At 50.7% G+C, this 26657-nt stretch overlaps 6 protein-coding genes across 6 annotated transcripts; 3 read left to right on the forward strand and 3 right to left on the reverse strand.

The window, feature by feature from the left end:
- Window positions 1–1078: 1078 nt before the first annotated feature.
- EsH8_VII_001052 (cytochrome P450) lies at window positions 1079–3146 on the forward strand (the record flags this gene model as incomplete). The annotated part of the gene is made up of 7 exons (XM_083271185.1): window positions 1079–1286; window positions 1407–1539; window positions 1597–1788; window positions 1850–2001; window positions 2113–2351; window positions 2412–2683; window positions 2750–3146. The coding sequence occupies 7 exons, from the start codon at window positions 1079–1081 to the stop codon at window positions 3144–3146; spliced, it is 1593 nt and encodes a 530-aa protein (XP_083128742.1).
- Window positions 3147–5630: 2484 nt separating this feature from the next.
- EsH8_VII_001053 (Zn(II)2Cys6 transcription factor) lies at window positions 5631–8628 on the forward strand (the record flags this gene model as incomplete). Its single annotated transcript, XM_083271186.1, has 3 exons — window positions 5631–6368; window positions 6419–6784; window positions 6838–8628. 3 exons carry the CDS (start codon window positions 5631–5633, stop codon window positions 8626–8628), a joined length of 2895 nt encoding a protein of 964 aa, XP_083128743.1.
- Window positions 8629–9519: 891 nt separating this feature from the next.
- EsH8_VII_001054 (O-methyltransferase-domain-containing protein) lies at window positions 9520–11045 on the reverse strand (the record flags this gene model as incomplete). The annotated part of the gene is made up of 3 exons (XM_083271187.1): window positions 9520–10056; window positions 10153–10728; window positions 10800–11045. 3 exons carry the CDS (start codon window positions 11043–11045, stop codon window positions 9520–9522), a joined length of 1359 nt encoding a protein of 452 aa, XP_083128744.1.
- Window positions 11046–15783: 4738 nt separating this feature from the next.
- EsH8_VII_001055 (uncharacterized protein) lies at window positions 15784–16503 on the reverse strand (the record flags this gene model as incomplete). The annotated part of the gene is made up of 1 exon (XM_083271188.1): window positions 15784–16503. The coding sequence occupies one exon, from the start codon at window positions 16501–16503 to the stop codon at window positions 15784–15786; it is 720 nt and encodes a 239-aa protein (XP_083128745.1).
- Window positions 16504–18310: 1807 nt separating this feature from the next.
- EsH8_VII_001056 (uncharacterized protein) lies at window positions 18311–20092 on the reverse strand (the record flags this gene model as incomplete). The annotated part of the gene is made up of 2 exons (XM_083271189.1): window positions 18311–19828; window positions 20060–20092. 2 exons carry the CDS (start codon window positions 20090–20092, stop codon window positions 18311–18313), a joined length of 1551 nt encoding a protein of 516 aa, XP_083128746.1.
- Window positions 20093–22912: 2820 nt separating this feature from the next.
- On the forward strand, window positions 22913–23488 carry EsH8_VII_001057 (Mss4-like protein; the record flags this gene model as incomplete). The annotated part of the gene is made up of 1 exon (XM_083271190.1): window positions 22913–23488. The coding sequence occupies one exon, from the start codon at window positions 22913–22915 to the stop codon at window positions 23486–23488; it is 576 nt and encodes a 191-aa protein (XP_083128747.1).
- Between the last annotated feature and the right edge of the window lie 3169 nt (window positions 23489–26657).

Consider the following 26657-nt stretch of genomic DNA (forward strand, 5'->3'; position numbering starts at 1 on the left):
AATGCAAGGGCGATGTGATTGCCACAGAGAGCGCAGCCGAGATTAGTCGAACCCTGCAGAGCTAGAAAGCATGGGTATTCATCCTCTAGATCATTGCCTGTATATGCATGTCCACTCTTCCGGCGTTGATCGGCTAGTCTCTCGTTTTGGAATTATCCTTCCACACAAACCGCAAGATACGGAGCAGGGGGCGTCGAGGATGATGGCAAGATTGTATGGAGGCATTTGACATGCGTGCTGACGCTAATCGCTGCCATGACGAACGTGTACCCTCCTCGTTTGTAAAAGCCTCATGGGTCGGTCTCGATCAAGTGCGTTCAGGTGGCGATGCTGACAATCCGCAGGAATTGCGGGGCAGAGGCAACTGCCGGGTAAGTTGGATCGCTGCCATGTGAAATTTCACTGCGTGTGATACTTAACTGCCTAAATCAGTGATCGTCTGACGCTGAAGAGGCTTTATAGACTAGATTACCAGCAGAATTGTAACAAGTTGACTTTGAAATTCGACCGAAAAACGGCGAAGACATTTCCAACGAGGAGCCTTCAGTGTTTTTCCGGGATTGTCGGATCTAAATATATGGTAGAACATGACATGAGCCCGCCGTTTATTCCGGAACATGTACCTCGACATACATTACCCAAAAAGAGCAAAGCCTGCTGTACCCAGTTATCGCGAAAGAATTGCTAAGCGGGGATAATAAGCCGTTGTCCTCGTCGTTTGATTCGTGGACAAGACGTAAATCATCGACGGAACCAACGTTCGCTTACATTACCGAGCGCATGCCTAGCGGTCTCACGCAACATTGGCGGCTCTGCATAGGGCTATTATAAGCTGACTGCATTCGCTGTCCGTCTGCCGGACAAATGGCATTGGGTTCCGCTTGCATTAGTGCTCGGGATGGCGCTATACCCGTACATACATCGACCTGCCAATTCAAGGCTCAATGCTCAGGGGGTCTTGTTCCGGCGGGGGGGAAACATATTTAAGACATAACCGCGTGGAAAATTGTTGTCTGCTGCAGATTGGAAATTTGGTTTTTTTTTTCCAGACTGCTTTTTTAGATTGTTAGTTGCAATCATGGAGAACCTGTCGCTTGCAATCGGCTTCATTGGTCTTATTCTGATTTCATTTCTCGCCGAAAAACTGCTGGGTTCGTGGAAGAATGGGCGGGGCCGTCCTCTTCCGCCCGGCCCAAAGGGCCTGCCTTTTGTGGGAAACATTAATGATCTGCCCAAGTCTGGCGAGTTAGAAGCTCACCACTGGCTGAAGCACAAAGACCTCTACGGTAAAACCAACAAGAACATCCACCTGTCTTTTCATTCCTTTCAACGCGTTGAAGAGCAGTTGAAGAGCAAAGGTAGAAACCGCCGCATGAACAAATGCTAACCACCAAGCCTCTGCCCAGGTCCGATCAGTTCCATCACGGTCATGGGCCAGACGATAGTGATCATCAATGACGCGCAACTTGCATTTGAGCTTCTAGATAAGCGATCAGTCAAGCATTCATCGAGACCCAAACAACTGTTTGCCGGCGAGATGTATGTTAAAGTACAAACCCGGGCTAGGCATGTGTGAAATTACTAATGGAACTGCAGGGTTGGCTGGGAACAGGTGACTGGCATGGTGCCATACGGCGAAAGGTTTCGCATACACCGCAAAAACATGAGCCGCATCATCGGTTCTAAGCAGGTAGCAGCGCAATACAACAAACTACAGGAAGCCGAAGTTGGACACTTTCTGCTCCACCTGCTGGATGACCCCAAGAACCTAGTCGATCACATCAAGAGGTAAGTGGTGCATCCACACTGACGAGAAGCCATCTTGAGGAATACTCACAAATGCCCTTAGAGAGGCTGGTTCGTTGATCCTGAAAATTGTCTATGGCTACACCGCAGAACCGTTCACAAAAGACCCTTTCTTGGACATGGTCGGAGAAGCAATGGATAATTTCGCTCGGGCTGCCGTCCCTGGATCATTCTTAGTCGATGTCTTTCCTTTTCGTAAGTCTATCACTGCAAAAGAAAACAAAAAAAAGAGAGAAAAGCTCTCTTATTTCTTTTTTCTTTTTTTTCTTTTCTTTTCGAAATCGAAGACTCCCTAACACTTACTAGTACGATATGTCCCGGACTGGGTTCCTGGAACTGGTTTCAAGCAGATCGCCAAAGATTACAGAGCCCAACTCACGGAAACCATCAACAGGCCATATGCATTTGTGGAACATCAGCTAGCCCAAGGCAAGGATAGCTCATCGTACCTTTCACGTCTTATTGAATCCGGCAATTTGACGCCAGAAGAACATTTCAACAGCAAAAGTTCGGCAGTAGCTCTATACGGCGGCGGAGCTGACACGGTAAGGGCAAAATCAACCCTCTTGAAATCGAAACAGGGCCGAGGTGCTAACATTTGAAAGACTGTGTCATCTATTGCGTGCTTTTTCTTGGCCATGACGGTATTCCCGGACGTTCAGCGAAAGGCTCAAGAGGAGATCGATCGAGTTGTTGGCCAAAATCGCCTGCCCAACATCGCCGACCGTGAGAACTTACCATATGTTGAAGCCGTTGTAAATGAGGTCATGCGATGGCATCCCATTGGTCCCATGGGCCTTCCTCACGGGAGTTCGGAGGATGATGTCTTTGAGGGTTATTTCATCCCTAAAGAAGCCATCTTGCTCGCCAACATCTGGTTAGTGTCCAAAATGAGCCGTCGACTCTACGTATGACCAACTAACGCTGGAAACAAATATCTCAGGCATTTTACCCACGATCCGAAGGTATATCACGAACCGATGACTTTCAATCCGGAACGTTTCCTATCCAGCGAGGGCCATGAGCCCGAAACCGACCCCGGGAAGTTTGTTTTTGGGTTCGGTCGTCGGATCTGTCCTGGACGGATTCTTGCCGAGAACTCTTTGTTCCTGACTATTGCACAATCGCTTGCCGTTTTCAACATTAGCAAACCAGTAGTTGATGGAAAGCCGGTTGAGCCAGCTATAAAATTCACCCCAGGTGTGATCAGCCATCCAGAGCCTTTCGACACTTCGATCAAGCCGCGTTCTTCGCATCATGAGAAGTTAATCCGCACCATTGAGCAGACCTATCCATGGGAGGAGAGTGATAGCAAGACCCTTGAGAGCATCAAATTTTGATCAAACAAGGTCTTGAGTTCCTGGGAATTATAGGTTAATATTGCCGTTGTTACAGGGAGGTCTATATATCAAGCTAACATACGTACCGTCAACTGGATTGATTAAGATGGCACTGGCGTCGAAAATCTGTCAAAACAGATGTAAAGTTTCCACACTATCAATTCATTTCAATATGCTACATCGCTACATCCATAGTCTTTCAATAGCGATGTTAATTAAACTTCTACCTGCTTAGACTTTCTCTTCATTTCATGGATTTATTCCAGTGCTTATAAACGTATATCTTATGTTTTCCCCAACCTTTGCGTGTTCATAGTAGCCAGAGCAATGCATCAAACAAGATTTACCAACAATGCTTCAGGAATAAACCCACTGACAAGATTCATGACACTGCCTGCAGGTTGTTTGCTGCGCCATGCATATGCGCATCATAAAAGCCTCCAAGTGCGCATGTGATGGCAAATGACTATGGATTTTACATCCCCAAAGTATGTCAGTCGACGCCATGAATTTGGTTCAGAGCCGAATCATAGGGAATGCCGAATTAATAAAGAAGAACACGCCGCTAAAAATTAGCGGCTGCCACCATCTTTGATGTTATTTTTGCTTGATCACGCCCACAGAAGCAAAGCTGCTGCCAAGAAAGGCAAACCGCCTTCGGGAAGTTCTTTTTCCGAGAGCATTCAGCCGTACTGAGGACCAGATAAAGCAGTGTGACTTTTGATGAAGTTCCGGCTATGATATAAGGTATTACTTGGCGTCTACGGCAATCAAATTTCTAACGTTGAAGTCGAATGCGAGATCCACGGCTTGATTGATACATGCAACAGATATTGAAGCTTTTATGAGGCTGATTATGAAATTTGGATTCGTGTAAGAGTCTATCACGGGGAAGCGAAGTTGAAAAGCTACACGGGCTATTCAGAAAAACAATGATGTGAACATGCACAAATAACATAGAAAACATATAGTGCTATCTTTATAGTGTTTTTTAGTTTATAGGCTGTTTTAGTAATAGACTATTTATATGCGACCGCCATAAAGAGCGACAGTACTATTGTGAGAGGTGCAAGTTACCATGGAAATGAAGTTCCCAGAGACGATGTGAACCGTTGATATGCAGAAAACGACAGAAAGCAGGCCTGTTTCAAGGGCCACAAGAGACATCATTCGGCTTTTTTATATAATCCCCGTGAGTTGAGTTTACTGGATCTTTGAATCAGTTTAATCAATGACTTGATCGCCAATTACGGGTGTATGCATTCCTTGAGATGCTGATGTTTGACGGCTGGCAATATCCCTCCAAGTGGTCATCGCTCGAGTCTAGAACTGGGGCATAGGCGGATCAGACTTCAAAGCTATAGCGTATAATTCATATCTAGGTATCTATATCGTCGTCATTATGCTTGCTACGTAAGAATTCCACGGTAGTTATAGTCTTGTGTGCTAGCCAACAGTTGGAGAGCGAGCATATTGTTTTAAAAACCCCCCCAGAGAAGTGTGCCTGGCTAGTCAAATTAGGATGGGCATGCGGGACGACAAAGGGGGGCAGCAAACTTTCTTGGAAGGTAGACGAGAAACATGTCTTATTTGGCTGATGCGTCTCATGTACACTCATAAGAGCGTTGCGGACCTTGGATTAAAGTCTGGGCTGGTCCGCCGTTCTCGGAGATATCGGCTTTCATGCGCACCGACCGCCGGCGACTAATCATGAGAGTCTCAACCTCGGCGAGCCAGTCACGAGGATTATTCACTACTCCTACTACTCAATCGCAACGCTTTCTAAGCATGTAAAATAGAAATAATTAGCTTGAATATTACGAGGGACTTTCTGGTTCCTCCGAGTTGGACCGAGCAAGCAGTTCCCGGGCGCCGAGTAGCTCGGGGGGCACAATCCATCTGACCGGTCTTCACCTCGCCTCGGTCTGCCATGTGAGTCAAGGCTTTCTCGGTGTGTCTTGTGCGGCGTCATTGTCGGTGAGGAGCCAATGGGATCGATTTGATTGCTGCCCGCACCCGATCGAGGTCCCCCGGTCTGAGCTCCGACCCCCGACCCTCCCCCTCCAAGAAGCACTGATGTTTGCACAGATCTGACACTGTGACTGTGGGCTGTCGGTTCATTCCCCCCACTTTCAGCGTCTATCAGCGACCTGACTTGCTGCATCTTTTAGCCTCGACAGCAGCCCCCCAACAAACATTGAAACTAGACGACGACGACGACGACGCCGACAACCACAGCTCACCTGCCCTTGCTTCCTCCATACGGGAACTACCCTTGACATGCGATAGACCTGATCCCTGGCGCGACTCATGTGAGCATCGCAGGATTCCATTTGTCAGCCAGGTCTCCTCGAACTGTGTCATCACCACCTCTCGAATATCTGCAAACCCAACCCGAACCTCTGTGGTCTTCCTCCTGGCCCCGACTGGAACGCAACGCTTCGAACCACCGACTCACAGGCGACTCGTCGCTCCCCAGACGCCATGGAGAACTTCTCGCCGACAAGTCAGCAGTCGAATCCGGCGACACCGGCGCACACGATGAACGCCAACCCTCACCACTCTCCCAACTCCCCGACCCCCCTCCACGACTTCTCTGCCCTCAGCCGCCATGGTGCGACCTCGATACCTCCTGACCAGCCGGTAGCTATGACGGCCTCCGGCGTGCCCGCTCTGAATCCGCGTAGCTGCGTCACCTGCCGTCGGCGCAAGGTCCGCTGTGACAAGCAGATGCCCTGCAGCAACTGCCGCCGCGCCGTCATCCAGTGCATCTATCCCGCACCCGGTCGTGCGCCACGTCGACCGAGACCCAAGGACCCAAATGCGCCGCCCAAGAACTCGAGCGAGCGCGAGGTCGAGTTGATGAAGCGCTTGCGCAAGCTCGAGGGTATTGTCGAAGAGCTGAGTGGTCAGATCGAAGTCGAGAGCGGCACAGGAAGCAACAGCGGGCGCCAGAACTCCAGCACTGGGAACTCGCCTGAGACCTTGGGTAATGACTTTAACCAAGAGAGGACAGGAAGTTTGCAGAGCGCTACAACCGTGGCGTCTGCGTTGAGGGAGGCGGTTGCACCGAGCACTAGGATGGACACAGACGCAGACCCGAAGCCGTCTTTGAATAAACAAGCGAGCGTGGGCAGGCAGTTCGGCAGGCTGGTGCTTCACGATAAGGGAAAGACGAGTAGATACGTGAGCAGCGCATTTTGGTCCAAGCTTAATGACGAAGTAAGTCGCCCGAGTCATGTTTGTTTCTGTTGCTGACATGGGTATTGCAGCTGGACGAGCTTCGAGAGGAGACTCATGCATTGGGCGAAGACACGGATGACTCAGAAGACGAAGATACTCCCGACCACTCTCCTATTCAGGTCTTGGATGCAGCAACCGATCATCATGCCTTCATATTGGGATACCGGTCTTCGGACGTCGACTTGCGCAAGCTGCACCCGTTGCCGTCTCAAATACCGTTCATGTGGCAGGTTTACCAGGAGAACGTAGAGCCGCTGCTGAAAATCCTGCACATCCCGACAATGGAGAAACTCATACGCGACATGCGACGGAACATTGACGAGCTCACCCCTGGCAACGAAGCTCTTTTGTTTTCCATCTACTACGCGGCCATCACGTCTATGGAGGATGAGGAGGTATACAACCCCGTTCCATGAACGTTCGCCCTGGCTAACCTATTCTACTCCAGGTCGAGAAGAATTTTGGGTCAAAAAAAGAAGAGATGCTGTCACAGTACCGCTTTGCGCTGGAACAAGCCCTGGCAAAGGCCAACTTTCTCAACACATCCGACATGGTAGTGCTCCAAGCCTTTGTCCTTTTCCTCACGTTGGTTCGTCGCGAGGATGATACGAGATTCTGCTGGACGCTGACCGGGCTGGCGATTCGCATCGCCCAAGGGTTGGGAATCCATCGCGATGGAACGAATTTCAACCTGCCACCTTTTGAGACTGAAATGAGGCGCCGGCTCTGGTGGGCCATCTGCACACTGGATTTGCGCTCTGCTGAAGAACTGGGCAGCGACCTCACCATCATTGACCGCTCCTTTGATACGGAGCTTCCCTCCAACGTCAACGACTCGGACATCGAGCCGGGGATGACAGAAGTACCCAAGTCTCGACTGGGGAGAACGGACTGTGCAGTATCACTGGTGAGATATGAGATCTGCTCGCTGTCGAGGCGATTGCATACGGTTGGCTCGGCTATGGCGGGTGTCTGCCCGCGAGATGCTTCATCAAGCCTCGCGGAACGCGAGCGAATGTTAATTGAGGTTTACGATCGGGTCGAAGAAAAGTTCCTTCAGCACTGCTTCACCGACGACGACCCTCTATTCTGGATGGCCGCCATGATCGCCCGCGTCATCATGGCCAAGATGAGTCTGGTCATATACCAACCAATGCTATTTCCTGGTAATGGACATGAGCTCTCAGGCGACATCCGCGACAGGCTGTTCATATCAGCCATCGAGATTGTTGAGTACAACTACATCCTCAACACGGACCCCCGCTGTAAGCAGTGGAGGTGGCTTTTCCAGACCTACCGACAGTGGCACGCTATTGCCTACATTCTCATGGAGGCCGGGCGACGCCCGTGGTCGGCGACATCAGAGCGGGGGTGGGAGGCCGTGAACAACACCCTGCGGTTCGACAGGGACCCGTCAGACATTTCCAGGATGGCAGACCACATGGCTGTTTGGGTTCCATTGCGGAAGCTGAGCGCAAAGGCAACAAAGCATCGGGAAGCAGAGATTACTCGCCTCAGGGCTGATCCTGATGCTGCGCGCCAGCTTGACGTGGACGACCGCATGAACCCCATCCCAGCCAGACTTGGGCCTGTACCCGGCATGGAAGGCAAGCCCTTGCAGATTCGCACACGCTGGCGGGGCCTGGTGCGGACGGATGGCGCCAGCCCGTTGCCGCCGCCAGCCAGCGATGAGACTCAAACGCGACCTGCTCCGGACAAGGCACCTCGAGCTCCGAACCCGACAGTCGAGGTAGCGCCTTCGGCGCCTCAGGCGAACGAGCCCGAGTTCATCGACACGGTAATGATGTCGCGGGGTTTCAACCCCAACCATATATGGGAGTACATCTATCCGACCGCGGAGTCCATGGCGGCCGACCCGAACAATACACTTTTCCCGCCCAACGCCCCGCAGCATTCTGCGTCGCAGTCGATGATGTCCTCCTCTGTCCCATCGCCCGCCAATCCGGGCCAAGGACTTGATGCAGAGCAGAGACAAAAGCAACAAGCCATCGCTATGACGTCTCAGCCCTCAATCGCGTCGTCTCTGAGCGAGAACCAGCCCCCGTGGCTGTGGTCTGACCCGTTCACGTCCATCAACAATCGGTTCGATAACGTACCGACAGATGCCATGGACGTCAATATGGATAACTTGGACGACTTCAACTGGCAGAACTGGCAGGAAAGCATCAAGGGGTTCGAGATGGACCCGGATAACATGCCCCAAAAGGGGGCATGGTAAATGTGTGTGATGCACATATTTAAGAAGTGATTTTGGATGTCTCCTCTCCTGGCAAAGCGAAGGCCCTTCAAGGCTCTTGTAATGATACCCACTGCGAGCAGAGGTAACGAATGAATGACCAAATGTAGTTTTACTCTAGGGTGCACGAGAACACTTTACTCTTGGCTTTCGAGTGCTCATTGTGCAACGACTCGACCCGCTGGTGCTTCCTGGCACTGTCGACTTGCCGCAACGGACAAAACTCAATACGCAACACAGCATGCAACTCCCAACCAACAGAACTCCTCGCCACAGCACAGTCTAGACGAACAGGTGATTCAAACAGACAGCTAAAAAAGATGGACGATCAGGGAATCGAACCCTGGACCTACCGCATGCTAAGCGGTCATTATACCACTAAACCAATCGCCCATTTGATGATCTAGCCCGGACTTGAACCGGAGACCTTCAGTGAATCAGGCGAGAGTGGTGAAGCTCTCGAACTGTTAGACTGACGTGATAACCAACTACACCACCAGACCATGTTATTTGATGACTCAGCTGGCATTGGATCAATACTTGACGGTTTGGGACCAGTGTGGAGGACATCGTGAAGCGAGGGGAGGGTCTTGGAGGACGGGTGGGGCCAGAGCGAGAACCACATTAGCGTCATGGAGCGCACGCAGGGCCAAGCCGGATGCCCCATGCCACATCTCGTGGCCCTGATATGTACACTAAAGGCTGCATGGTGGACCCGTTGGGTTTGGAAATACCATCCCCGGGGGGGGAGGGTGCGAGGCGTTAAAGATGTGAACTTTTTTTTAGTATCAAATTCCCCCGTCAACCTGCTACTCCGTAACGACTGGCCCCTTCAAATCATGAATCATTCCATCAACAAATACACGCTGCATTTCAACCCCGCCAGACCGCCTCGATGATGACGAAGAATGACAGGGGGTTCGCCTCGACGCGCTTGAGCTCGTATCGCTCATCCGCCTTCTTGAACAGCTGCCTCCACGCGTCCACGGGCCTCTCCTTGGCGCTGAACAGCGCCATCATTCTCAGGTCCGTCGACGTGCCCATCTGCTGGATGGACTTGGGCAGCGCCGCCGCCGCCGCCGCGTTGGCCTCGACGTCGCCCTGCTTGCCGACGTAGTCGATGAACAGAACCCTGGCCCCCGGGCGCAGGGAGGGCCTGAGGCCCTGCAGGATCTTGACGGACTCGGCATCCGGCCAGTCGTGCAGGATGAGCTTGATCATGTACAGGTCCGCCTGCAGGGGCTGCGGCTCGAAGAAGCTGTGCGCCTGGAAGCTGACGCGGCCCTTCAACTCCTCGGGGATGTTCTTGTCGAAGGAGGACTGGCAGTTGGGCAGGTCCTGCACCGTGATCTTGAGGTTGGGGAAGCTCTTTGCCAGGACGAAGCTGTCGTGGCCTCCGGAACCGCCGAGCTAGAGTTGGGAAATGTGTTAGCTTCTAGGTTCTCGCAAAATTATGGTCCAAGGAGAGCGCCGAAAGAAAGAAAGAAAAGGGGGGGAGGGGCTTACATCGACAACACTGAAATCGCCAGCAGCCTTCCAGTCGTAGGCTGTGTTGACCAACCCCTCCAGGCGGAAGATCTCCTTGATGTAGTTCATGAACTGGACAAAGTTCCTCTGGCGCCAGCCCTTGTTCTCGCCCTCGCCGTCGTTCTCGAGCAGCTCCCACGAGTTGCTGTAGCCGCCGCAGAGCTCGCCGCTGTGGTACAGCGCAAACGCCGTCTCGCTCATGTCCTCCTTCAGCTCCTTCCTGCCGCGCTGGAACTTCTCCAGCGCCGCGTGCAGGACCGTCATCGGCGGGCCGGCATCGTTCATGAGCGTCGCGACCAGCGCCCTGAGGCCGGCGTTCTTGGCCAGCGCCGCCGAGCGCGACGTGTGTTGCACGCGCGTGGTGGAGGGCTTGCCCGGCTCCGTCTCCTCGAAGATACGGAGCGTCGTTGCGTGCTCCAGGACGCGGTGGACGACTTCCTCGGGCAGGTCGGTGTGCTTTGCAATGTCGGAGTACGAGGCAGAGCCGTCCAGCGGCACGGCGGACCAGAAGTCAAAGTGGTTGAGGATGTTGAGCGTTGTGGCGTCGGGCATACACTGGTCTCAGCGTTAGTATACTAGCGTCAACACTGACGGTTGGGCTGGTTGAGAAGACAGGGTGGCCATACGTTGTGGGCGTAGTTGAAGATGCTCTCGCTTGGGCCTGCTACTAGGTAGGACAGGTCCGCAGCGGCGTCCAGCAGCTTCTGGCGAAGAAGGAAAGCCTCCGATGTAAGACCATCGTAGTTCGTCGGGCTGTCCGCGGCGAACGTGGGCTGGGGGATCTTGTTGTCGCCAAGGAAGCGGGTGAATTCGGCCGAGAGCTCGCTGATCTTGGCCGCGAGGTCGTTTATCGAAGGCTGCGGCGCGGCCATTTTGGAATTCAAATAAGAACTGAAAGGGGTATCCAGAAAAGCAGACGCAGACATCTCAGATCAGAATGGTGTGAAGAGACGTCATCTGCCGCGACAGATTCGAGGGATAGTGTCCTTTTATTTACCCGGCATCTTCCAGGGCTACCAACGAGCTTCCTCGCTGCTGAGCAAGTTTGTACCTCATCCACAGCTGCTTGCAAAGGCATCCGCCGCTGTCGGACCACTTGTCCTTGTCCCCTCCTGCCCGTTAGGTAATTGTGCCGAGCGTCTCTATACAACGATTCCACCGCAGAAGCTCGCGATGGGGGGATTGTGTGATGGAGAATACTACACACCCTGCAGATCAGATAAGATTATCTTATCCATCTGAATGCCATCGTCGAAGCATTACCCCTCCTTGCCAAGGCGCTAGAAAGCTGAGGGCAACACAAGGTTTCGTAAACTCTCGGGCTGGTGAGAGCTCCCGAGGCTGTTGCGAGATGTCATCAGTATCATTCTCGGTAGGCATCCCGTCGGCAGGACCCATTTGTGGTTCTGTATCCTCTTTCAATGCTGCAGTATGGTAGGGTCACACTCCCAAAGTCCCACAGTCTGTATTTGGGTGCCCACGGAACATGGGGAATGCGAGGGACCCAATTGCGGCTGGTGTTGGCAGCCTATTCTGTATGGTGGTACGTAGTAAGTCCCTATGACGCCTTTGGATAGCTTACGATAGGCTCGGCTTGCGGTATTTTCTGCAAGGTTCTTCCGTAGGCTGTCGCCGCTACATGTGTGATGATGTACCCTGGAACTCCAGGTTTCGGCGAGATCGTCCGGTTTTCGGTATTTTCCGTTGCCTGTTCTTTGCGCCAAATTGTCAAATGCGAGAGCGACCAGCTTTCTCCACGCACCCCCCTAAATTAAATTATGCTCGACATGGCAATGAATGCACTGCTAGAATTTAGACTTAATTGTTGACCTGAACCGGAGCTCTGGGAATTCTTCGCGGGATGGTGGGCGGAAGCGGCTTGGTTTATATGTGTTGTCCATCCCTCAGTCGACCGGGGGCATTCGTCCTTTGGCATTGCCGGCTTCCTAAATAGTATGGCGCAGAATAGTAATTGGAGGTGCTTAAAACTCTTCAAGCAGGAGTTTTTGGTGTGTACTATGCAGCCGGCCACATTCATCATCGCCATGCCTGCCAGAGTTTGGCAGGTGGGCTCACATCGAAAGTCTGCCACAAACCTAAGACTGAGCCACCATCCCTCTCACGGTGCCCAACCCCACAGTTCATCTACATCAGGATAAAGGTCGTGGGCTTGCTAATGGCTTTGGGGGGCAGGTCCTCTCCGCGGACCCCGAGCGCTACCGTGTGTGCGCTTAATAACGTGCTCCACACATGAGCCCAGCCCGTATGTGTCAGCATTTCATACGTCGTGCCATCGGCAGCATTCATCTGCTGTTCCCCTCCGGATCAGCACGGTCCCCGGAGATTCTGCGATTTCCGCAGGCCTAGTTGGTGATGGTGCACCTAAGCCCATCCATCTTATTGACAGCGCATTGTCCAATCGTTTGTTCCTCTGCCAAGTTTGTGGGATACTACATACTTGTCTCCCGACCCCATCGGCACCCAAACGTTTTAGTCCATCACTTCCGTAATTGTGTGATTCATCTTCATCCAGTGGGACTCGTGCGTTCCAGTTTTTGCAATAACGTCGGGACTGGGGCCGGTCTGTGTGGGACCCCTTCCGAGATTTACGAGCTTAAGCTATCTACCCTATCGGCTTGCTATTGCGGCGTATCCCTGAATCATACTCGGCATACCGGGGGAAGACAACATGACTCCCAGACTTACCACGAGACATGTTACGACCCCTGTCTCAATGTCACTGGGGAGTGTGTAATGGACCACGTGGTAACTGCCATAGCGGTGTACTGTAATTCTCGTCGGGTATTTTCCAACACTTTCCACTATTTTATCATGGCCAAGAAAGAGAACAAGTAAACCAAGACAAAGTGGCTTCATTCTCGATGGTTCCCATCGGAGCCACCCTTGATCGACGATGACAAGAGTCTGGGACCCAGGATACTGACGGCAGTTGGCCAACAAACGCCCCGAACACAAATTGATCTCAATCTCAAAGAGGGAAACCTACGTCATTTCCATTCACACAAGCCATTCTTGGAGGCTTTAATGAGCTAACGGCAGATACAATTTCTGACTCATGCCAATGGGTCTTGTATGAGACACAGTGACTGTTTCGCAGCATCTTGTACACTGCTAAGCCTTTGCGCGTTGGCAGTTTGCTTTCCAAGCCAGCTTCAAGTAGCGGTATGGCCCGACATATCCCGTTCCATCACAGCGATCACGGGCCGCAATTGAGCACTCCAGCTTTGGGTATCAATTTATCAAGAACGTGCACCGACATCGTCGGAACACGGAGCAGCTGCTAAAGTAAGATTAGCTCTACATCTCGCTGGCCCTGTCCCTCTTGGAATTCCACTCAAAAAGATAGGGCTTCAGCTGGGTCTATTTACCGCGCTAGCCGTCCGTGGCCAAGTTCCGATTTATTTGGGCCGTACAACTTTAAGCGTACTTGATTCAGGCGGTCTCGGCAGGTTCCAAGTCCATGTGGACAAATTTCCGATTGAAAACGACGGCTAATCTGCCAAGCCCACGGCAGTTTACTCCCGTCATTTCCAAGTGCCTAGTGGCGGGAGGATGCGGTGCTCTACAGTTCCTTACACCCAATCCATATTACTACGACGGGCGTTACCCGATGGCTAGCATCAACCGGGCGATAAACACCAATCAAGTTTTACGGCAGGCGAAGAGTTTGGCGATACGCGTACGCTTTGAAATAATATTGTGTGTTTAGGAGGTGTATTAAATACACTCGAATAACCACCAAATGCTTTTAACCTCGGGGAAACGCCTTGCAGCCTGCCTATCGCGTCAGAGCCTTTAGGTGCTGGTTAACAAGTGGTATCCAGGGGTCTGATCATATGAGTGTCCCACCTGCTCCGCTCGACGAGGATTCCTCGGGATAAATTTCCGTATACTAAAAACGTAGCCGACGAGAATCTCTTACACAATGGAAACAGGCGGAAAAGAGGCAGGTGCGCCCCCCTCCCCCTGGAGGGAGCTATGGTGTTGCTATGTATGACAGGCAAGATCATTCTGACAAGATCGGTAGCACTTCACATTATATAGACCTACCTTGTGGTTGTGTATTCATGTAACCGTGTAATTCCGTAGGACCACAGAAAAATGTAGAGAAGTACGGTGGATATCGGTAATCATCAGGCTTGTAGGTAGTATAGCTTAGCTCCTAGCCTAGAGTACACGAAGTCTAAGCAGTTGATATGGTTCCCCAAAGGATTCATGTTTATATTATCATCGATTTGCCACAACCGGTTAGAATGTAGAAAACGTCCACTGAGCAGTGGACAGCATCATGTATGATTAAGATAGTGTCATAGATGGGCCAGACATGGCGACTGTCAATCCATACCAGTATTCACCTGAGATTGAGTAACCCATCGTACACTATGGCTAGATTAGCAGTGGCCATTCTAAACCCTAGACTATAGTTACTATCCAATATGGCAGGGTCATGGCATCTGCCCCTCCCCCTGAAATCGAGTTAGAACTCATGTAATACTGGTCTACGTGCCACTTCATCACTTCATGGCCCTACTTGGGGTCAGTGGCGGTCTTACCCGTTTTGTTTGGGGGGCCAAGGCGTTTTACACAACCGTAAAAAACGTCACGAACTTAAGACGGATCAGCATACTGGCGACCCACATCACCTCTTGCTAATCGCTCCGAACCCTCATGCAAACATTGCCAAAGAAGAACTCATTAGAATAGCTCTATGTCCCTGTAAGCGGCTATTCGAGTACTATTTCAAGATATTAATTTGGACAACCAATCGGACCTCTAAACTTCATGTTAAGGGCAAATTTGGTAAGGTGAAACCACAGTCGCAGCCATTGGCGTAGTTAAAGTTGCCAAGGGGATTCACACCTATCGGACTACTTCAAAAATTCATCCCAGTCCGAACAGTCAAACTCCATCCAAGTATTTGGCGGGTTCAAGAAACCTTATGAAGCCGACAATGTATGGGCATGAACTGGCACAACAGGCTCGGCTTTCTATGTATGAGAGTTTTGTGCAGTCTTTGCGAGATTTCTGAGCGGGGGGAGTCGCTCAAATGATGTTTCCTTGTGTCTTAGAACTCATTTGATCCAGGAGGCAGCTGTGGGCTCGGATTGAACACTACCTGGAGACTCGGTGCCACAAACGCGTTGACTCTTATCTGCGTAACGGGTTTCGCGTACCTTTCTTTGATGGATCTTGACGAAACCTAGGTCCTTATGATGCATATACGACATCAAGTGACATGATTTGCAAGCAACGTAGTAAACGGGCCACTGATACATATATGTATCAGCTGTTCACTGCTGATTCATATCGTTGCTGGCAATTAAATATTGACTCTTGGGTGTGACAAAGGTATTAAAAAAATAAAAAAATAAAAACCCTTGCCGTTTAACACGAGAGTACTCATTTACTATGGTCACAGAAAACAAGAAAGTGTTGTAAATTATAAGATAAAATATAGGAATTGAGAGTGAATATTTTATTAAACCGAGCCGTCGTTTTTTGACTTGGCCATGCGCACTGAACGCTTTGTTATATTGTCTCAAGTTTGGTATCAGAGCTTAAGTCTGTAGAGAAATGATATCCCCACATCTAGAAGACCTCTTCCTCCTCACCATCTTGAGTAAGCTGAACGTTAGGGTCGATATCACGCTTGAACACTTCCTCCTCCTCACCATCCGTGGTGAGTTGGACGTTGGGGTCGATATCACGCTTGAACACTTCCTCCTCCTCACCATCCGTGGTGAGTTGGACGTTGGGGTCGATGTCGCGCTTGAAGACTTCCTCCTCCTCACCGTCCGTGGTGAGCTGGACATTGGGGTCGATGTCGCGCTTGAACACCTCTTCCTCCTCACCATCTTGAGTAAGCTGAACGTTGGGGTCGATATCACGCTTGAAGACCTCCTCCTCCTCACCATCCGTGGTGAGTTGAACATTGGGGTCGATGTCGCGCTTGAAAACCTCTTCCTCCTCGCCGTCCGTAGTAAGCTGAACGTTGAGGTCGATATCACGCTTGAAAACCTCCTCCTCCTCGCCATCTGTGGTGAGCTGGACGTTGGGGTCGATAACGCGTCTCAGCAGGCCCTTGGCAGCCTCGGCATCCTCAGGGTTCTCAGCAGCCAGTGCCTGAATGGCGGCGTTGAGTGCTTCATCGCGGGTGACAAGGCCCTTGGCGGCCTCGGCATCTTCGGGGCTCTCAGCAGCCAATGCCTGAATGGCGGCGTTGATGTCATCCTGGCGGGCGACAATGGTATCGAGGGGGGCAGCAATGGCAACAGCGGCCAGGGTGGTGAGGGCGACGGCGAAACGCATTTTGACGGTAGTGATTTGATGGGGAGGATTAGATATGTCAAGGTAACTTAGATGAGCACAGCTCTGTAATGAATGCTTGATATTGTTGAACGGTCCGGCGTACACAGATATAAGTTCATCGAAAGCTGGTTGTTGGGGAGGCAAGTGGTGGGTATTTCAATGCTTGGAGGCAACGGGACGGGACGGATAACCTGGACTCTCCAGGTGCACTGACGACGGTTAGCCGGCTGAGTTGCAATCGAATGGCATGCTGCTGACGTGTCTTGGCAGCAGAAGCTCTATTTCCATCCCGAAACGACACTTTCGTCTCGCCTTGGCGAACTATATGGGCAAATGCTGGTTAGGTTGCGTAGTTGTTCATCGGGGGAAGTTTCATGTATCAGGCGAATCGCAACCCTCGCTGCGGGAGGGCTGTAACGGGGTTGATGGTGCTTAGGTTCAGCACATGGAATATGAAGCCAAGTTCGTTTAAGCTGATGATTCCAGCCAGTAACATGGGGAACCCCCGGACGGAATCGATGTGAGGCGAGAGATGATCGGGTGAGGCGATACTTGTCCGGAGTCCGAAGTTTCGAATTCAGAGCCTCAGGTCTTGAATTGCTCGGACGGTAAAAAGATGGGAGGAATTGGTTCTCATGATACTCTCATCAGGGCCAGCAGCTTCAGATGTCCTCCACTCCCAAAACCAAATCATGACAATGATCCAGAGTCAATTCTGTCATATCTTCCAGCGTCGCAATGCAAAGTTTTCACATCAGAGAATGCCGTATTGTTCTCTTGGAAATGGGTCACCCCGAGGGTGTTGAAATGGATGTCAATTCTCAATGGGTCCTGCTGGAAACTTCCTGAGACGGCGCTATGTCGGAAGTTTTTTCCGCGTTGTGTTTCGTTTTGTGTCTGGGGTTGTCCCAACATAATCCCGATGCAACTGCCCGTGCACGAGGTGTCACGGGACCTGCAAAGCTTGCCGTTTCTTTTCATTTCATGTTACTGTTATGCGACATACCAGGTAGGCTCTTCGTCGTCGATGAACTGCCGTGGAAGTGGCGGAGATCATATGCAGGGGTAATTGCTCACTCATTGCGTACAGGGAGGTATCAAAAGCCTGGATTCACTTTGGCTGTGTGCACTTCACACCACTACAACTTTAGCAACCGGCAGCAGATTTACGTGCAACTGGCATTGGGATCTTGGCATATTGCGGCTTTCACCAGGAGTCCGTCGATATGTATCCTTGTAATAACTATTCTAGTTTAACAGTGACTGGAAGCTTGACCAAATATAACAAATCAAGGTCCAAAAGTACATGCAGATGTCAACACTAGTTTTTATTAGGGGACCCTTGGCCACGCTGTGCGTGTTGCGCGAATTGACATACTATGACACTAGAGGTCAACTAATCCGTTGCCCTGTCGCCTTCAGACGGTAGTCCCGATATAGTTGGTATAAACCGCACTAAATAGCAAGCTTTAGTCTTTAAATTGGTCGGAGATATCCATATCTATTCTTCTCTTGCATGGCATGCAAAGTGATGTGGTGAAATGCAACGGAATGGGAAAAAGACGGGTGGATTCAGACTTGTGGCACCCAGCTGCAATGTGACGGTATTTAGTGCACGACTTGCCTGAGCATCGCAGTGTCGCACGACATACTTCGGTTCAGCGGACGCAAATCCCGAGTGGGCACACAACCAATAAAATGTTTTGTGTCAGAAGCTTAAATTTGAGGCTCATCGCCCATTTCGATCCTGTGTCTATGATAACGACGGATTCTCTCTGCATTACATTGCTCATAAGATTCATAATCATTAGATATCCTTCGACTTGGTAGCCAGGCGGTAATCCATGCCAACTGTCACACTTCCAAACCACAGCGCCAACTTGTCCACAATGAGATTCTTCCTACCGTACCAAGGACCCTGGTTGGTCACGACCGGCATCCGACCGTGCGCCCGTGAGAAGTAGTTGGACGTAGCATCCACGCAAGGCAACCTGGGCGAATTTCTCTTCTCCTCGTCAGACAACACGGGAGTGGCAGCAACGGCACCGGTCTTCTGCACCTCCTTGATGACGCGGATGAAGAGGCGCGACACGGTGTCGGCCCCGGGAGTCCACGTCTGCGTGACGTAGCCGATGATGGCTGCCGCGTTCGGCACGCCGTCAAGCATGCATCCGCGCCAACTGTACTTCTCGCCAATCTTGACCGGAACACCGTCAACGGTCACTTCAGTGCCACCGAAAAGCTGCACGTGCAGACCGGTGGCGGTGATGATGATATCGGCCGGCAGTTGACGGCCAGATTTTGTGCGGATGCCATCCTTGGTAATGGTGTCGATATGGTCCGTTACAATCTCGGTGTTGGGCTGATGTAGCGTCTTAAAAACGTCGCCGTCGGGACACATGTTGAGGCGTTGCTCGAAGGGGTTATATTTGGGCTTGAAATGGACGTCGACAGGGTAATCCCTGGGAAGCTGCCGTTTAGCTTCCGCTCTGAGGAACTGCTTTGCCAAACCTGGAAAGCCCAGGACAATCTGGATGAAGATGGTCTCAAGCAGGAGATCTTTCAAGAGAATGAACCAGTTGGCCAAGAACAATGGCAGCAATTTTTTCGCTGTCTTATCCGCGGTTGACTCGGGCGACAGAGCAAAGACGTAGGATGGACTGCGCTGGAGAATGGTGGTAAAGCCGGCCGTTTTGGCAATGTTGGGGAATAGCGTCATCGTTGTGGCGCCAGAGCCAATGATGACGACTCGCTTTCCCGCGTAGTCAAGGTCTTCGGGCCACCATTGGGGATGGATCACCTTGCCGCCAAAATTTTCAATGCCAGGAATCTTCGTCTCGAGCGCTTTGTCATACGAGTAGTAGCCAGAGCACACGAACAAAAACTTGGCTTTGAACTTTTTGGGCCCTTGGGGAGTGTCGCAGTCGAGCGTCCACCGAGCTTCGTCGCTGTCCCAGTTTGACGCCAAAACTTTGTGGCGGAAGCGAATATGGTCGTCAATGTGGTGCGTCTTCACCGCATCTTCGATGTAGGCGGCAATGGGACCGCCCTCGATAATCTTTTTGTCGTGCGGCCACGGGTGCCAACCGAATCCAAAGTTCGTCATGTTCGAGTCGGATCGGAATCCGGGATACTTCCAGTAGGACCACGTCCCGCCCACAATGTCGCGTGCCTCTAGCACCGCGAAGGTGCTGTCGGGCAGCTCTGTTCGCACGCGGTAGGCGGCATTGATGCCGGATATTCCTGCACCAAGGATGAGAACGTCGAGCTCTTCTGCCATTGCGAGGGTCACTATGTTCTTCCGTTTCAATTCGCGATGGTCGGTCTAGCGTTGACCAGAGGAGCTGCCGGTCGTCGAGGTCTTATGTCTTGACACCTCGCGATCAGAGGATTTTTGTTGAGTGAAGAATGCTGCCGAGGCTTTTTCTGATGAGACGTGCACCTGTCGGTCGATCTTGTGGCAAGCGGAGGGTTCTCATGCAGGGGCGTGCATGTCTTGGACGCCTCGGCCCATACTTTAGCCGCTACGTCCCTCACCAGCCATGCGAATGCGAACGGTAACGCCAGCCAAAGGAATGTTTCGGTCCATATGGCAATTTAGTGTTGCTTTTCGACTCCATTGAATTTACTGCAGGGTATGGAATAGTCCAGCCGTCAACTGCATGCTCTCATGGTTGGGCCACCGCCCGAACTCTGCCACTGTAACTCTCTCACTGCCTCGGTACAATCCTCATTATTAATATCGCATTCGCTCACCCCTCCCTTTACAGTTTTGATTCATTATCATGTGCCACCGGAAATAATTGCCACATCAATGCAACTCTCGTGCCGATTAGAAGGCACTCCGGGCCCCTCATGATTCGTCGGCCGCAAGCGGCAGACCGAAGGCAGCAACCCGCTTATTTTAGCATCACTGAAGGAACTTTATTTCACTTCAGCACACTCGTGCTAGCCTATAAGTCGACTCACTGTCGACTCCGAACACAACTCGTTCGGGAGCGGGGTCGACGCCCGGTGCCTTCTCCGCCGTATGATCAGTTGGTCACGGAGCCGTGGTCCGAAGTCAGGCAGCCAGGTAAGCTCCGTGGTAGGTTTCATAGCGGCCAATACCGTTCAGCTTTTCTCAACAAGCGGCTAAGGCGCAGGCTCCATGCCTGATGGAGACAGGATCCGACCAAAAAACGTGGTTTTTGTCAGGTTTGTGCCTGAGATGGCCATAAATGACGGCTTCATTAGTGATGAGGCTAAAGAAAGGGACTAACAATAAGCCAAATAGTCATGATTGCATCGGAGAGGGCTTTTGGTTTTGTTCTTTTTCCCGTTCACATTCATCTACAATTTAGTATTTGATACTAGTTATGTGAGCTGTGTTCAAACTCTGACGGGTGGCAAGTCTGGAGCAGTCGGCAGGTCGTGATTATTTCAAAGCCAACAAGCATTGTAGAAACCGATTCAAATTCCGCAGTGTGTTTCGTTTTCTGGATTATAGAATATGTATATGATTTACGGGTCGCTTATAAAAGCGTAGACTAGAGGGTTGAATCATCTATGAACTCGGACTGCCAAACTTACTTGCATTGGTTGGGTAACGACCATAAAGTCACAGATGAATGAATAAGACAAAGATGATCCCCGTTAATTTATTGACCTGCTGCTTCATGTTCCCAATCTTCCGCGTCAATATATCTGGACTTCCCGTATCCCATGGAGTGGTGGTGAGCGCGAGTGCGTGGAAATAAGAGGATTGAAGCCCAAATGTTCCGGCCATCTCCGTTTGAATGCGTTTATGGCAAATTTTGGATCATACTCACGTATATATTCTAAACGGAGTGTATCCATACTCCTGAACAAGGTGTAGGTATTCAACTCTTGGGTTGGCTTTTACTCCGCACCTCCTGTATGTGACGTTCAATGTCCACCTTTTAATATCAACCATGGAGAACATCCTCGAGCGGATTTCTCGGTTCTCAGTTATAACCTAGGCTTCTCTTGCTTGATTTTTATTTGGATAAGAACAGACACGTTGCGTTATGATCACGTATCGATTCGTATGCAGCTGCATCTTGTAAGAAATTTGCCAGTAAGATATGGTAATGATATGCAGCCCAGTCTGTATAATCATTCATGGTATTCCCTAGTTACTTTACGTTGTAATCTGAGTCAATTAGGAATAATAAATCTCCTTAAAGCCACTGCAAAATTCTTAATTCAATGCATTCAGTGCTGCAAATACCCGAGCCATAAGATACAGCTAGCCGCTCTGCCGTTCTCTAGCATATATCATCCAAACCCCAAGGGTCAAAAGCTTGATGTTTTCCCCATCTAAGTCGTTCAATTTTGGCCAGAGGTCTTTAAATCATCATTCTGGCCACCTTCTGTGGACTTTATCAGTATCCCTCGACTACCGCAGGGCGTAGCATACGTTATATAATCAATGAATGCGGCTAGCTGACCTATGCGGACTAGCAGCTCGGCTGCTTCCTAAATTCGATTGAATTTCTGGCCATCGTACTCCCCTGATTCTTCTCTTCTAACTAACTTCATCCCGATGAATGGCCGCATACATTATTCGGAATTTTCAAACTGGCGAGGACTGTCCACAGAGAGCATTTCCGAGGGGAGTAATGCTTTCCAATGTGTTTACTGAGATGGCCAGCCGGCATCGGGGCCAGACATATCGTCGATACTGTTCTCCAATTGGTGAACTAACTGCCAATTCCATTTTTGTCCTCCCGACTCCGTCCAATATCGCAGCTTCCGGCCCGGCCAAGTCTTGAATTTTGCTCCCCGACGCCCTATCTCAGCCATCGCCAACTCCGTTGTCGCCTTCCAGTCGCCTAACGCCGATACCATTGTCTCGCATTGCCGCTCTCATTCATGCCATCCGTTGCGGAGTTAGGTCTTACGTTGGCCGAGCGGGGTACGTTGGTTCTGCTGGGAAGCAATTGACTTCGACTGAAACTTTGCGGGGTATCGTCACCGTCATTGCCAAATCGGGTGCGGATCCGATGGGCTGGGCGCGCTCATAATAGCAACGAGATACATGCAATCGTCAAGATTAGGCCGAACAGGCAAGTTTATCCCAGTTGCGTGCTCGAATCAACGTTTACCTAACAGCATTCGACATCAAAATGCGGGGAAGCTGTCGAATCAAGTAAGCCAACGCGTATGGTTTTCCTTCATATCCGGTTGTTCGGGGATGGCTCGGGAACAGTCCCGCCAAATCGCCGGTCAAGGCGTCGGTAGATGAGACCACCCCGAAACTGAAGTTGGCGGTATAAAGCATTTACTCCTCTATGTTATATACTCAGATCAAATCCATCAAGGTTCTATTCCATCAAGGTTCTCTATTCAGTCGTGTGCTCAGGCCCAAAATTCCGATTTAAACAACCACATATCCGTATCCACTATGGCGCCCTCTCTTCACCCATTGATCGATAACGGTATCACCAAGGGAAACCCCAATTTTTCCGGCGGCAAGATCCGTTGCCATTGCAAGAATAACCCCGTGGAGGTCACCCTCGGTGGAAACGTCGCCCATAACCATGCTTGCGGTTGCTCTAAATGCTGGAAGCCCTCTGGCGCCCTTTTCTCCGTCGTCGGCGTTATTCCGAGAGACCAAGTCAAGGTGACTGCCAATGGAGACAAGCTCCACATTGTCGACGAATCGGCAGTGATTTTGCGGAACGCATGCAAGGAGTGCGGGGTTCATCTGTACGGGCGCATCGAGAAAAACCACCCTTTCAAGGGTCTGGACTTTGTCCACGTCGAACTTTCGGATGAGAAGGGATGGCAGGAGCCTCAATTCGCGGCTTTCGTATCGTCTATCATTGAGCAAGGGTTCCACCCAAAGAATATCGACGAGGTTCGCAGCAAGTTCAAGTCAGTTGGATTGGAGACATACGACACTCTGTCGCCGGTGTTGATGGATCTCATGGCCACATGGACGGGGCAGCAGTCTGGCCGTCTTCCCGCCAAGCTATGAGTAACCTCATAGCAACACAAAATGGCACTTCCCGGAGAGTAATTTGTTTGCAGGCGGAAAACTTGAAATGCAAGGATTACGGGCCATAGGAAATTGTCTAAAATAAAGTAAAGCAAGCTTAACCAAATGATATTTAGTCTCAATGACCGTGTCACTCCATGTGCGTTTTGTAGGTCATCCAATTCCATGAACACCGAGTTGGATTGCCAGTGCACTCGCTAAACACAAAAGCAAACAATACTAAAATCTCACAGGAATCACTCAGTAGTATGGTGTAGGCAATATAAGGGGTTTTTTTTTCTTTCCCTTTTTTGACAAACATCGATTTCATGCGATCACTGGGAGCACTCCAGGAATTGCGTGATTGGCTGGACGGATAACTCATGCACTTCAGCCCACAGCGACCATGCGCTGTCGGTTATATTGCAGCATTTTTCTCTTCTTTTAACCACAGTTCTTAACACCTAACAGTTACCTGCCTTACAAAAACCACAAATGGGGACATCTCTGTCAGTGTTATGTGACGTTCGGGAGGAGACCTGGATCTCAAAACTAAATCTCCCAACGTCAATGTGCTAAAACCCTTGGGGCATCAACAAAACCATGGTTGACACAAAGGTCAAGGCCAGTTAAGGAAAATACAACCATTCAATTGCTAAACACCAAAATTCCAGTCATTTAGTTGCTCATCCAGACGATGTTAATTTTGCTACTCGAAGAGAAATGGGCTTGGATCCCCACAAGCTGAAATCACCTATCTTGATTACGTTACGACCGGCTTGAATACGCTTTGAAATAAAAATAGCGTTGTAAAGATGGTTAATTGCCATTCAATCACGCAGATATGCCGAGCAATCTTCTGCCCGGTCAAACTGTTTGGTGGGTTAATTCCCCGCCAACATCGGCATTGGGAAACTCAATGTTTGCCTTTTAAATTGAGTTGAAACGGGATAGGAAATCGTGACCACAAATTTTGTTCCGAGAGGAACGGTTGAAATACAACATAAAGTGCTTGGATCCACAGCCACTCTCATGAATTGGCCGAGACTGTGCCCCTCTATCCACCATTCCATCCGCAACGTTGTCAGCATTCCTGGAATGTGGGCGGGGTTGGCCCGGAGAGCTCCTGTACAATTGACGCGACGACCCGACGGCAGGATTTGATGTGCCGCCCACAAGTCCCTTGGTCACGGGCTTTAATTTGGCTCCATTATAGTCAGATCATCTGTTGCAAATCAACCAGTCTGGACGGTTTTGATGACCCGGCGGTTTGACTGAAATTGGCGATGGCGACCCGGCACTTAAAAGACTAGAAACAACCAGTCGAACTTAACTTGACCTGGCGATCGGTCGTCGTGGTTCACGATTGGCCTGTTCTTTCCCACAGCCTGTCGCTGAAGAATTCTTGGCGACGCAGGTTTCGGAGGAGTCGGAGGTCCAGGGTGTTCATCCAAAAAGAACAGCTTGCAAGGCCCACGTTGCCACCACGAGGTCAGGACTTGGCTACCTGAAGAGACAGTCATGTCCGGGCAGGTTAGAGGGCAGAAAACCCCCAAAAAAATAAGACAGAGTTCTCCATTGGTAAGGATTGTTGGGATTCTGGAATTGCGCACAAATGAATCAGGGTTTGAGACCGCCCCATAATCGGGAGGGGCTTCATAACTTAGACTCTCTTGATTGCAAGGGTTGCAAAGCTTTGGCAAGGGTGTTTGAAGGAGTTTAATACCTCGAGCGGTAGGGATCGGCACGAGACAATTTGGACAATCACCGTGGGATTTTAGCCCAGACCAGCCGCATTTACCGCACACTAGAGTGCACTACGGAGTGGGAAACGGCAATGGCGGTGAACTAATTCTGGGGTCCGGGGTTGAGCTCAAAATGGATTTGCACTTGCGCTGTTAAGCTTATGAGCACATAATAGTTAATTCGGTGGTTGCAAGGGGAAATGATATCAACTACCGTTGATAGCGCCGTTGATGTCAAATTTGACAAAAGCCATCGGGTTTTCAGAGAGCAGTTGGTTCATTTTAGCAGGTTTTGACGATCACTCCTCAGCTTCAATTCTTCCCGCAGTAATCTTCCTTGCGTTGCCCAGACACGCCATCTACTTGGCTGAGCAAGGTACTATAAGCGGCTTGGCGAACAAGGAACAGGTATGCGAAACCCCTGAGAAAAATGTAACACACGACATGAGGGACGATTCCATGGAGCCGGTATCAGTACCGAGATTCGTTGCCTGCAGAAAATATTGACTGTATTCCCAACGTGTTCAGTGTTGCTGATCGTTGACAGGAAATAATGAAGCTGAGCACCATATCAGCAGTAATTCCCTAGAGCAGCCTTGAGGTTTCTTGAACGTCAAAACAGAAATGCCCGCCTAGCTGTGCCGTTGACGGCAGTCAACATGACATACCTTAGCGTGGGGGCCATGTATGGCTCTTGCCCTTTCTTTTCTTCTTTCTCGGAGTTTCATGTACCGCACAGCAGCCTCCCGGAGGATTCCTGGCGGACTAGGGTCCGCGTAGGTTGGTCATTCTTCAACCTGGTCCCTGGCTCCTGTTGTCTCCGCTCTAGCCTTCGAGCCCAGACCCTCTTACTTGCTCGCTTATAGCGTCAAGATATCTTCAAAGCCAATGATATGCGTAGTTCGGAGTCGAAGGCTACTGAGCCAAGCAAGAAATTGGAGCTAGAGAGATGCCCCTTTCTAGCCTTTCAGATCCCTTGGAACACGAGAAGAACCATACACGCGCCGCTCTCTTCAGGGATCTGCAGAAAACTTTGCCTTGCATAGACTATCTTGTAGAGCCTGTCAAGCTTATTTTCCCGTGTATCATGTTTAGCGTTGCCGTTCAAGCAGCATTAGTGCCTTGCCCATGAGGGGGCACCGTGGCGACATCGGGGATCACCCTTTCGATTGTAGAGAAGGATCTACATAAAGAAGAGGACCCGGTTGCCCTCCCGTAGCGATCCTCTGTCTGACCGCTTCTTTTCTCTTTTGGTTCGTCTCAAGCAGTGTGATTCTTGGCCCTGCCTGTGACCCAGTGCCTTGGGACTGGAAAGCACGACTCGTCAACTGAGGAGCCCGCCAAAGCTTAGTCTTGGGGGCCAATATCTTTGACAGGCAGCCCGGTCACAGCCTGTTGGCTTCATTTCCAATCCGTTACGCGCC

This window comes from Colletotrichum jinshuiense, chromosome 7 (assembly GCF_051148585.1).
Source record: "Colletotrichum jinshuiense chromosome 7, complete sequence".
NCBI lineage: Eukaryota > Fungi > Ascomycota > Sordariomycetes > Glomerellales > Glomerellaceae > Colletotrichum > Colletotrichum jinshuiense.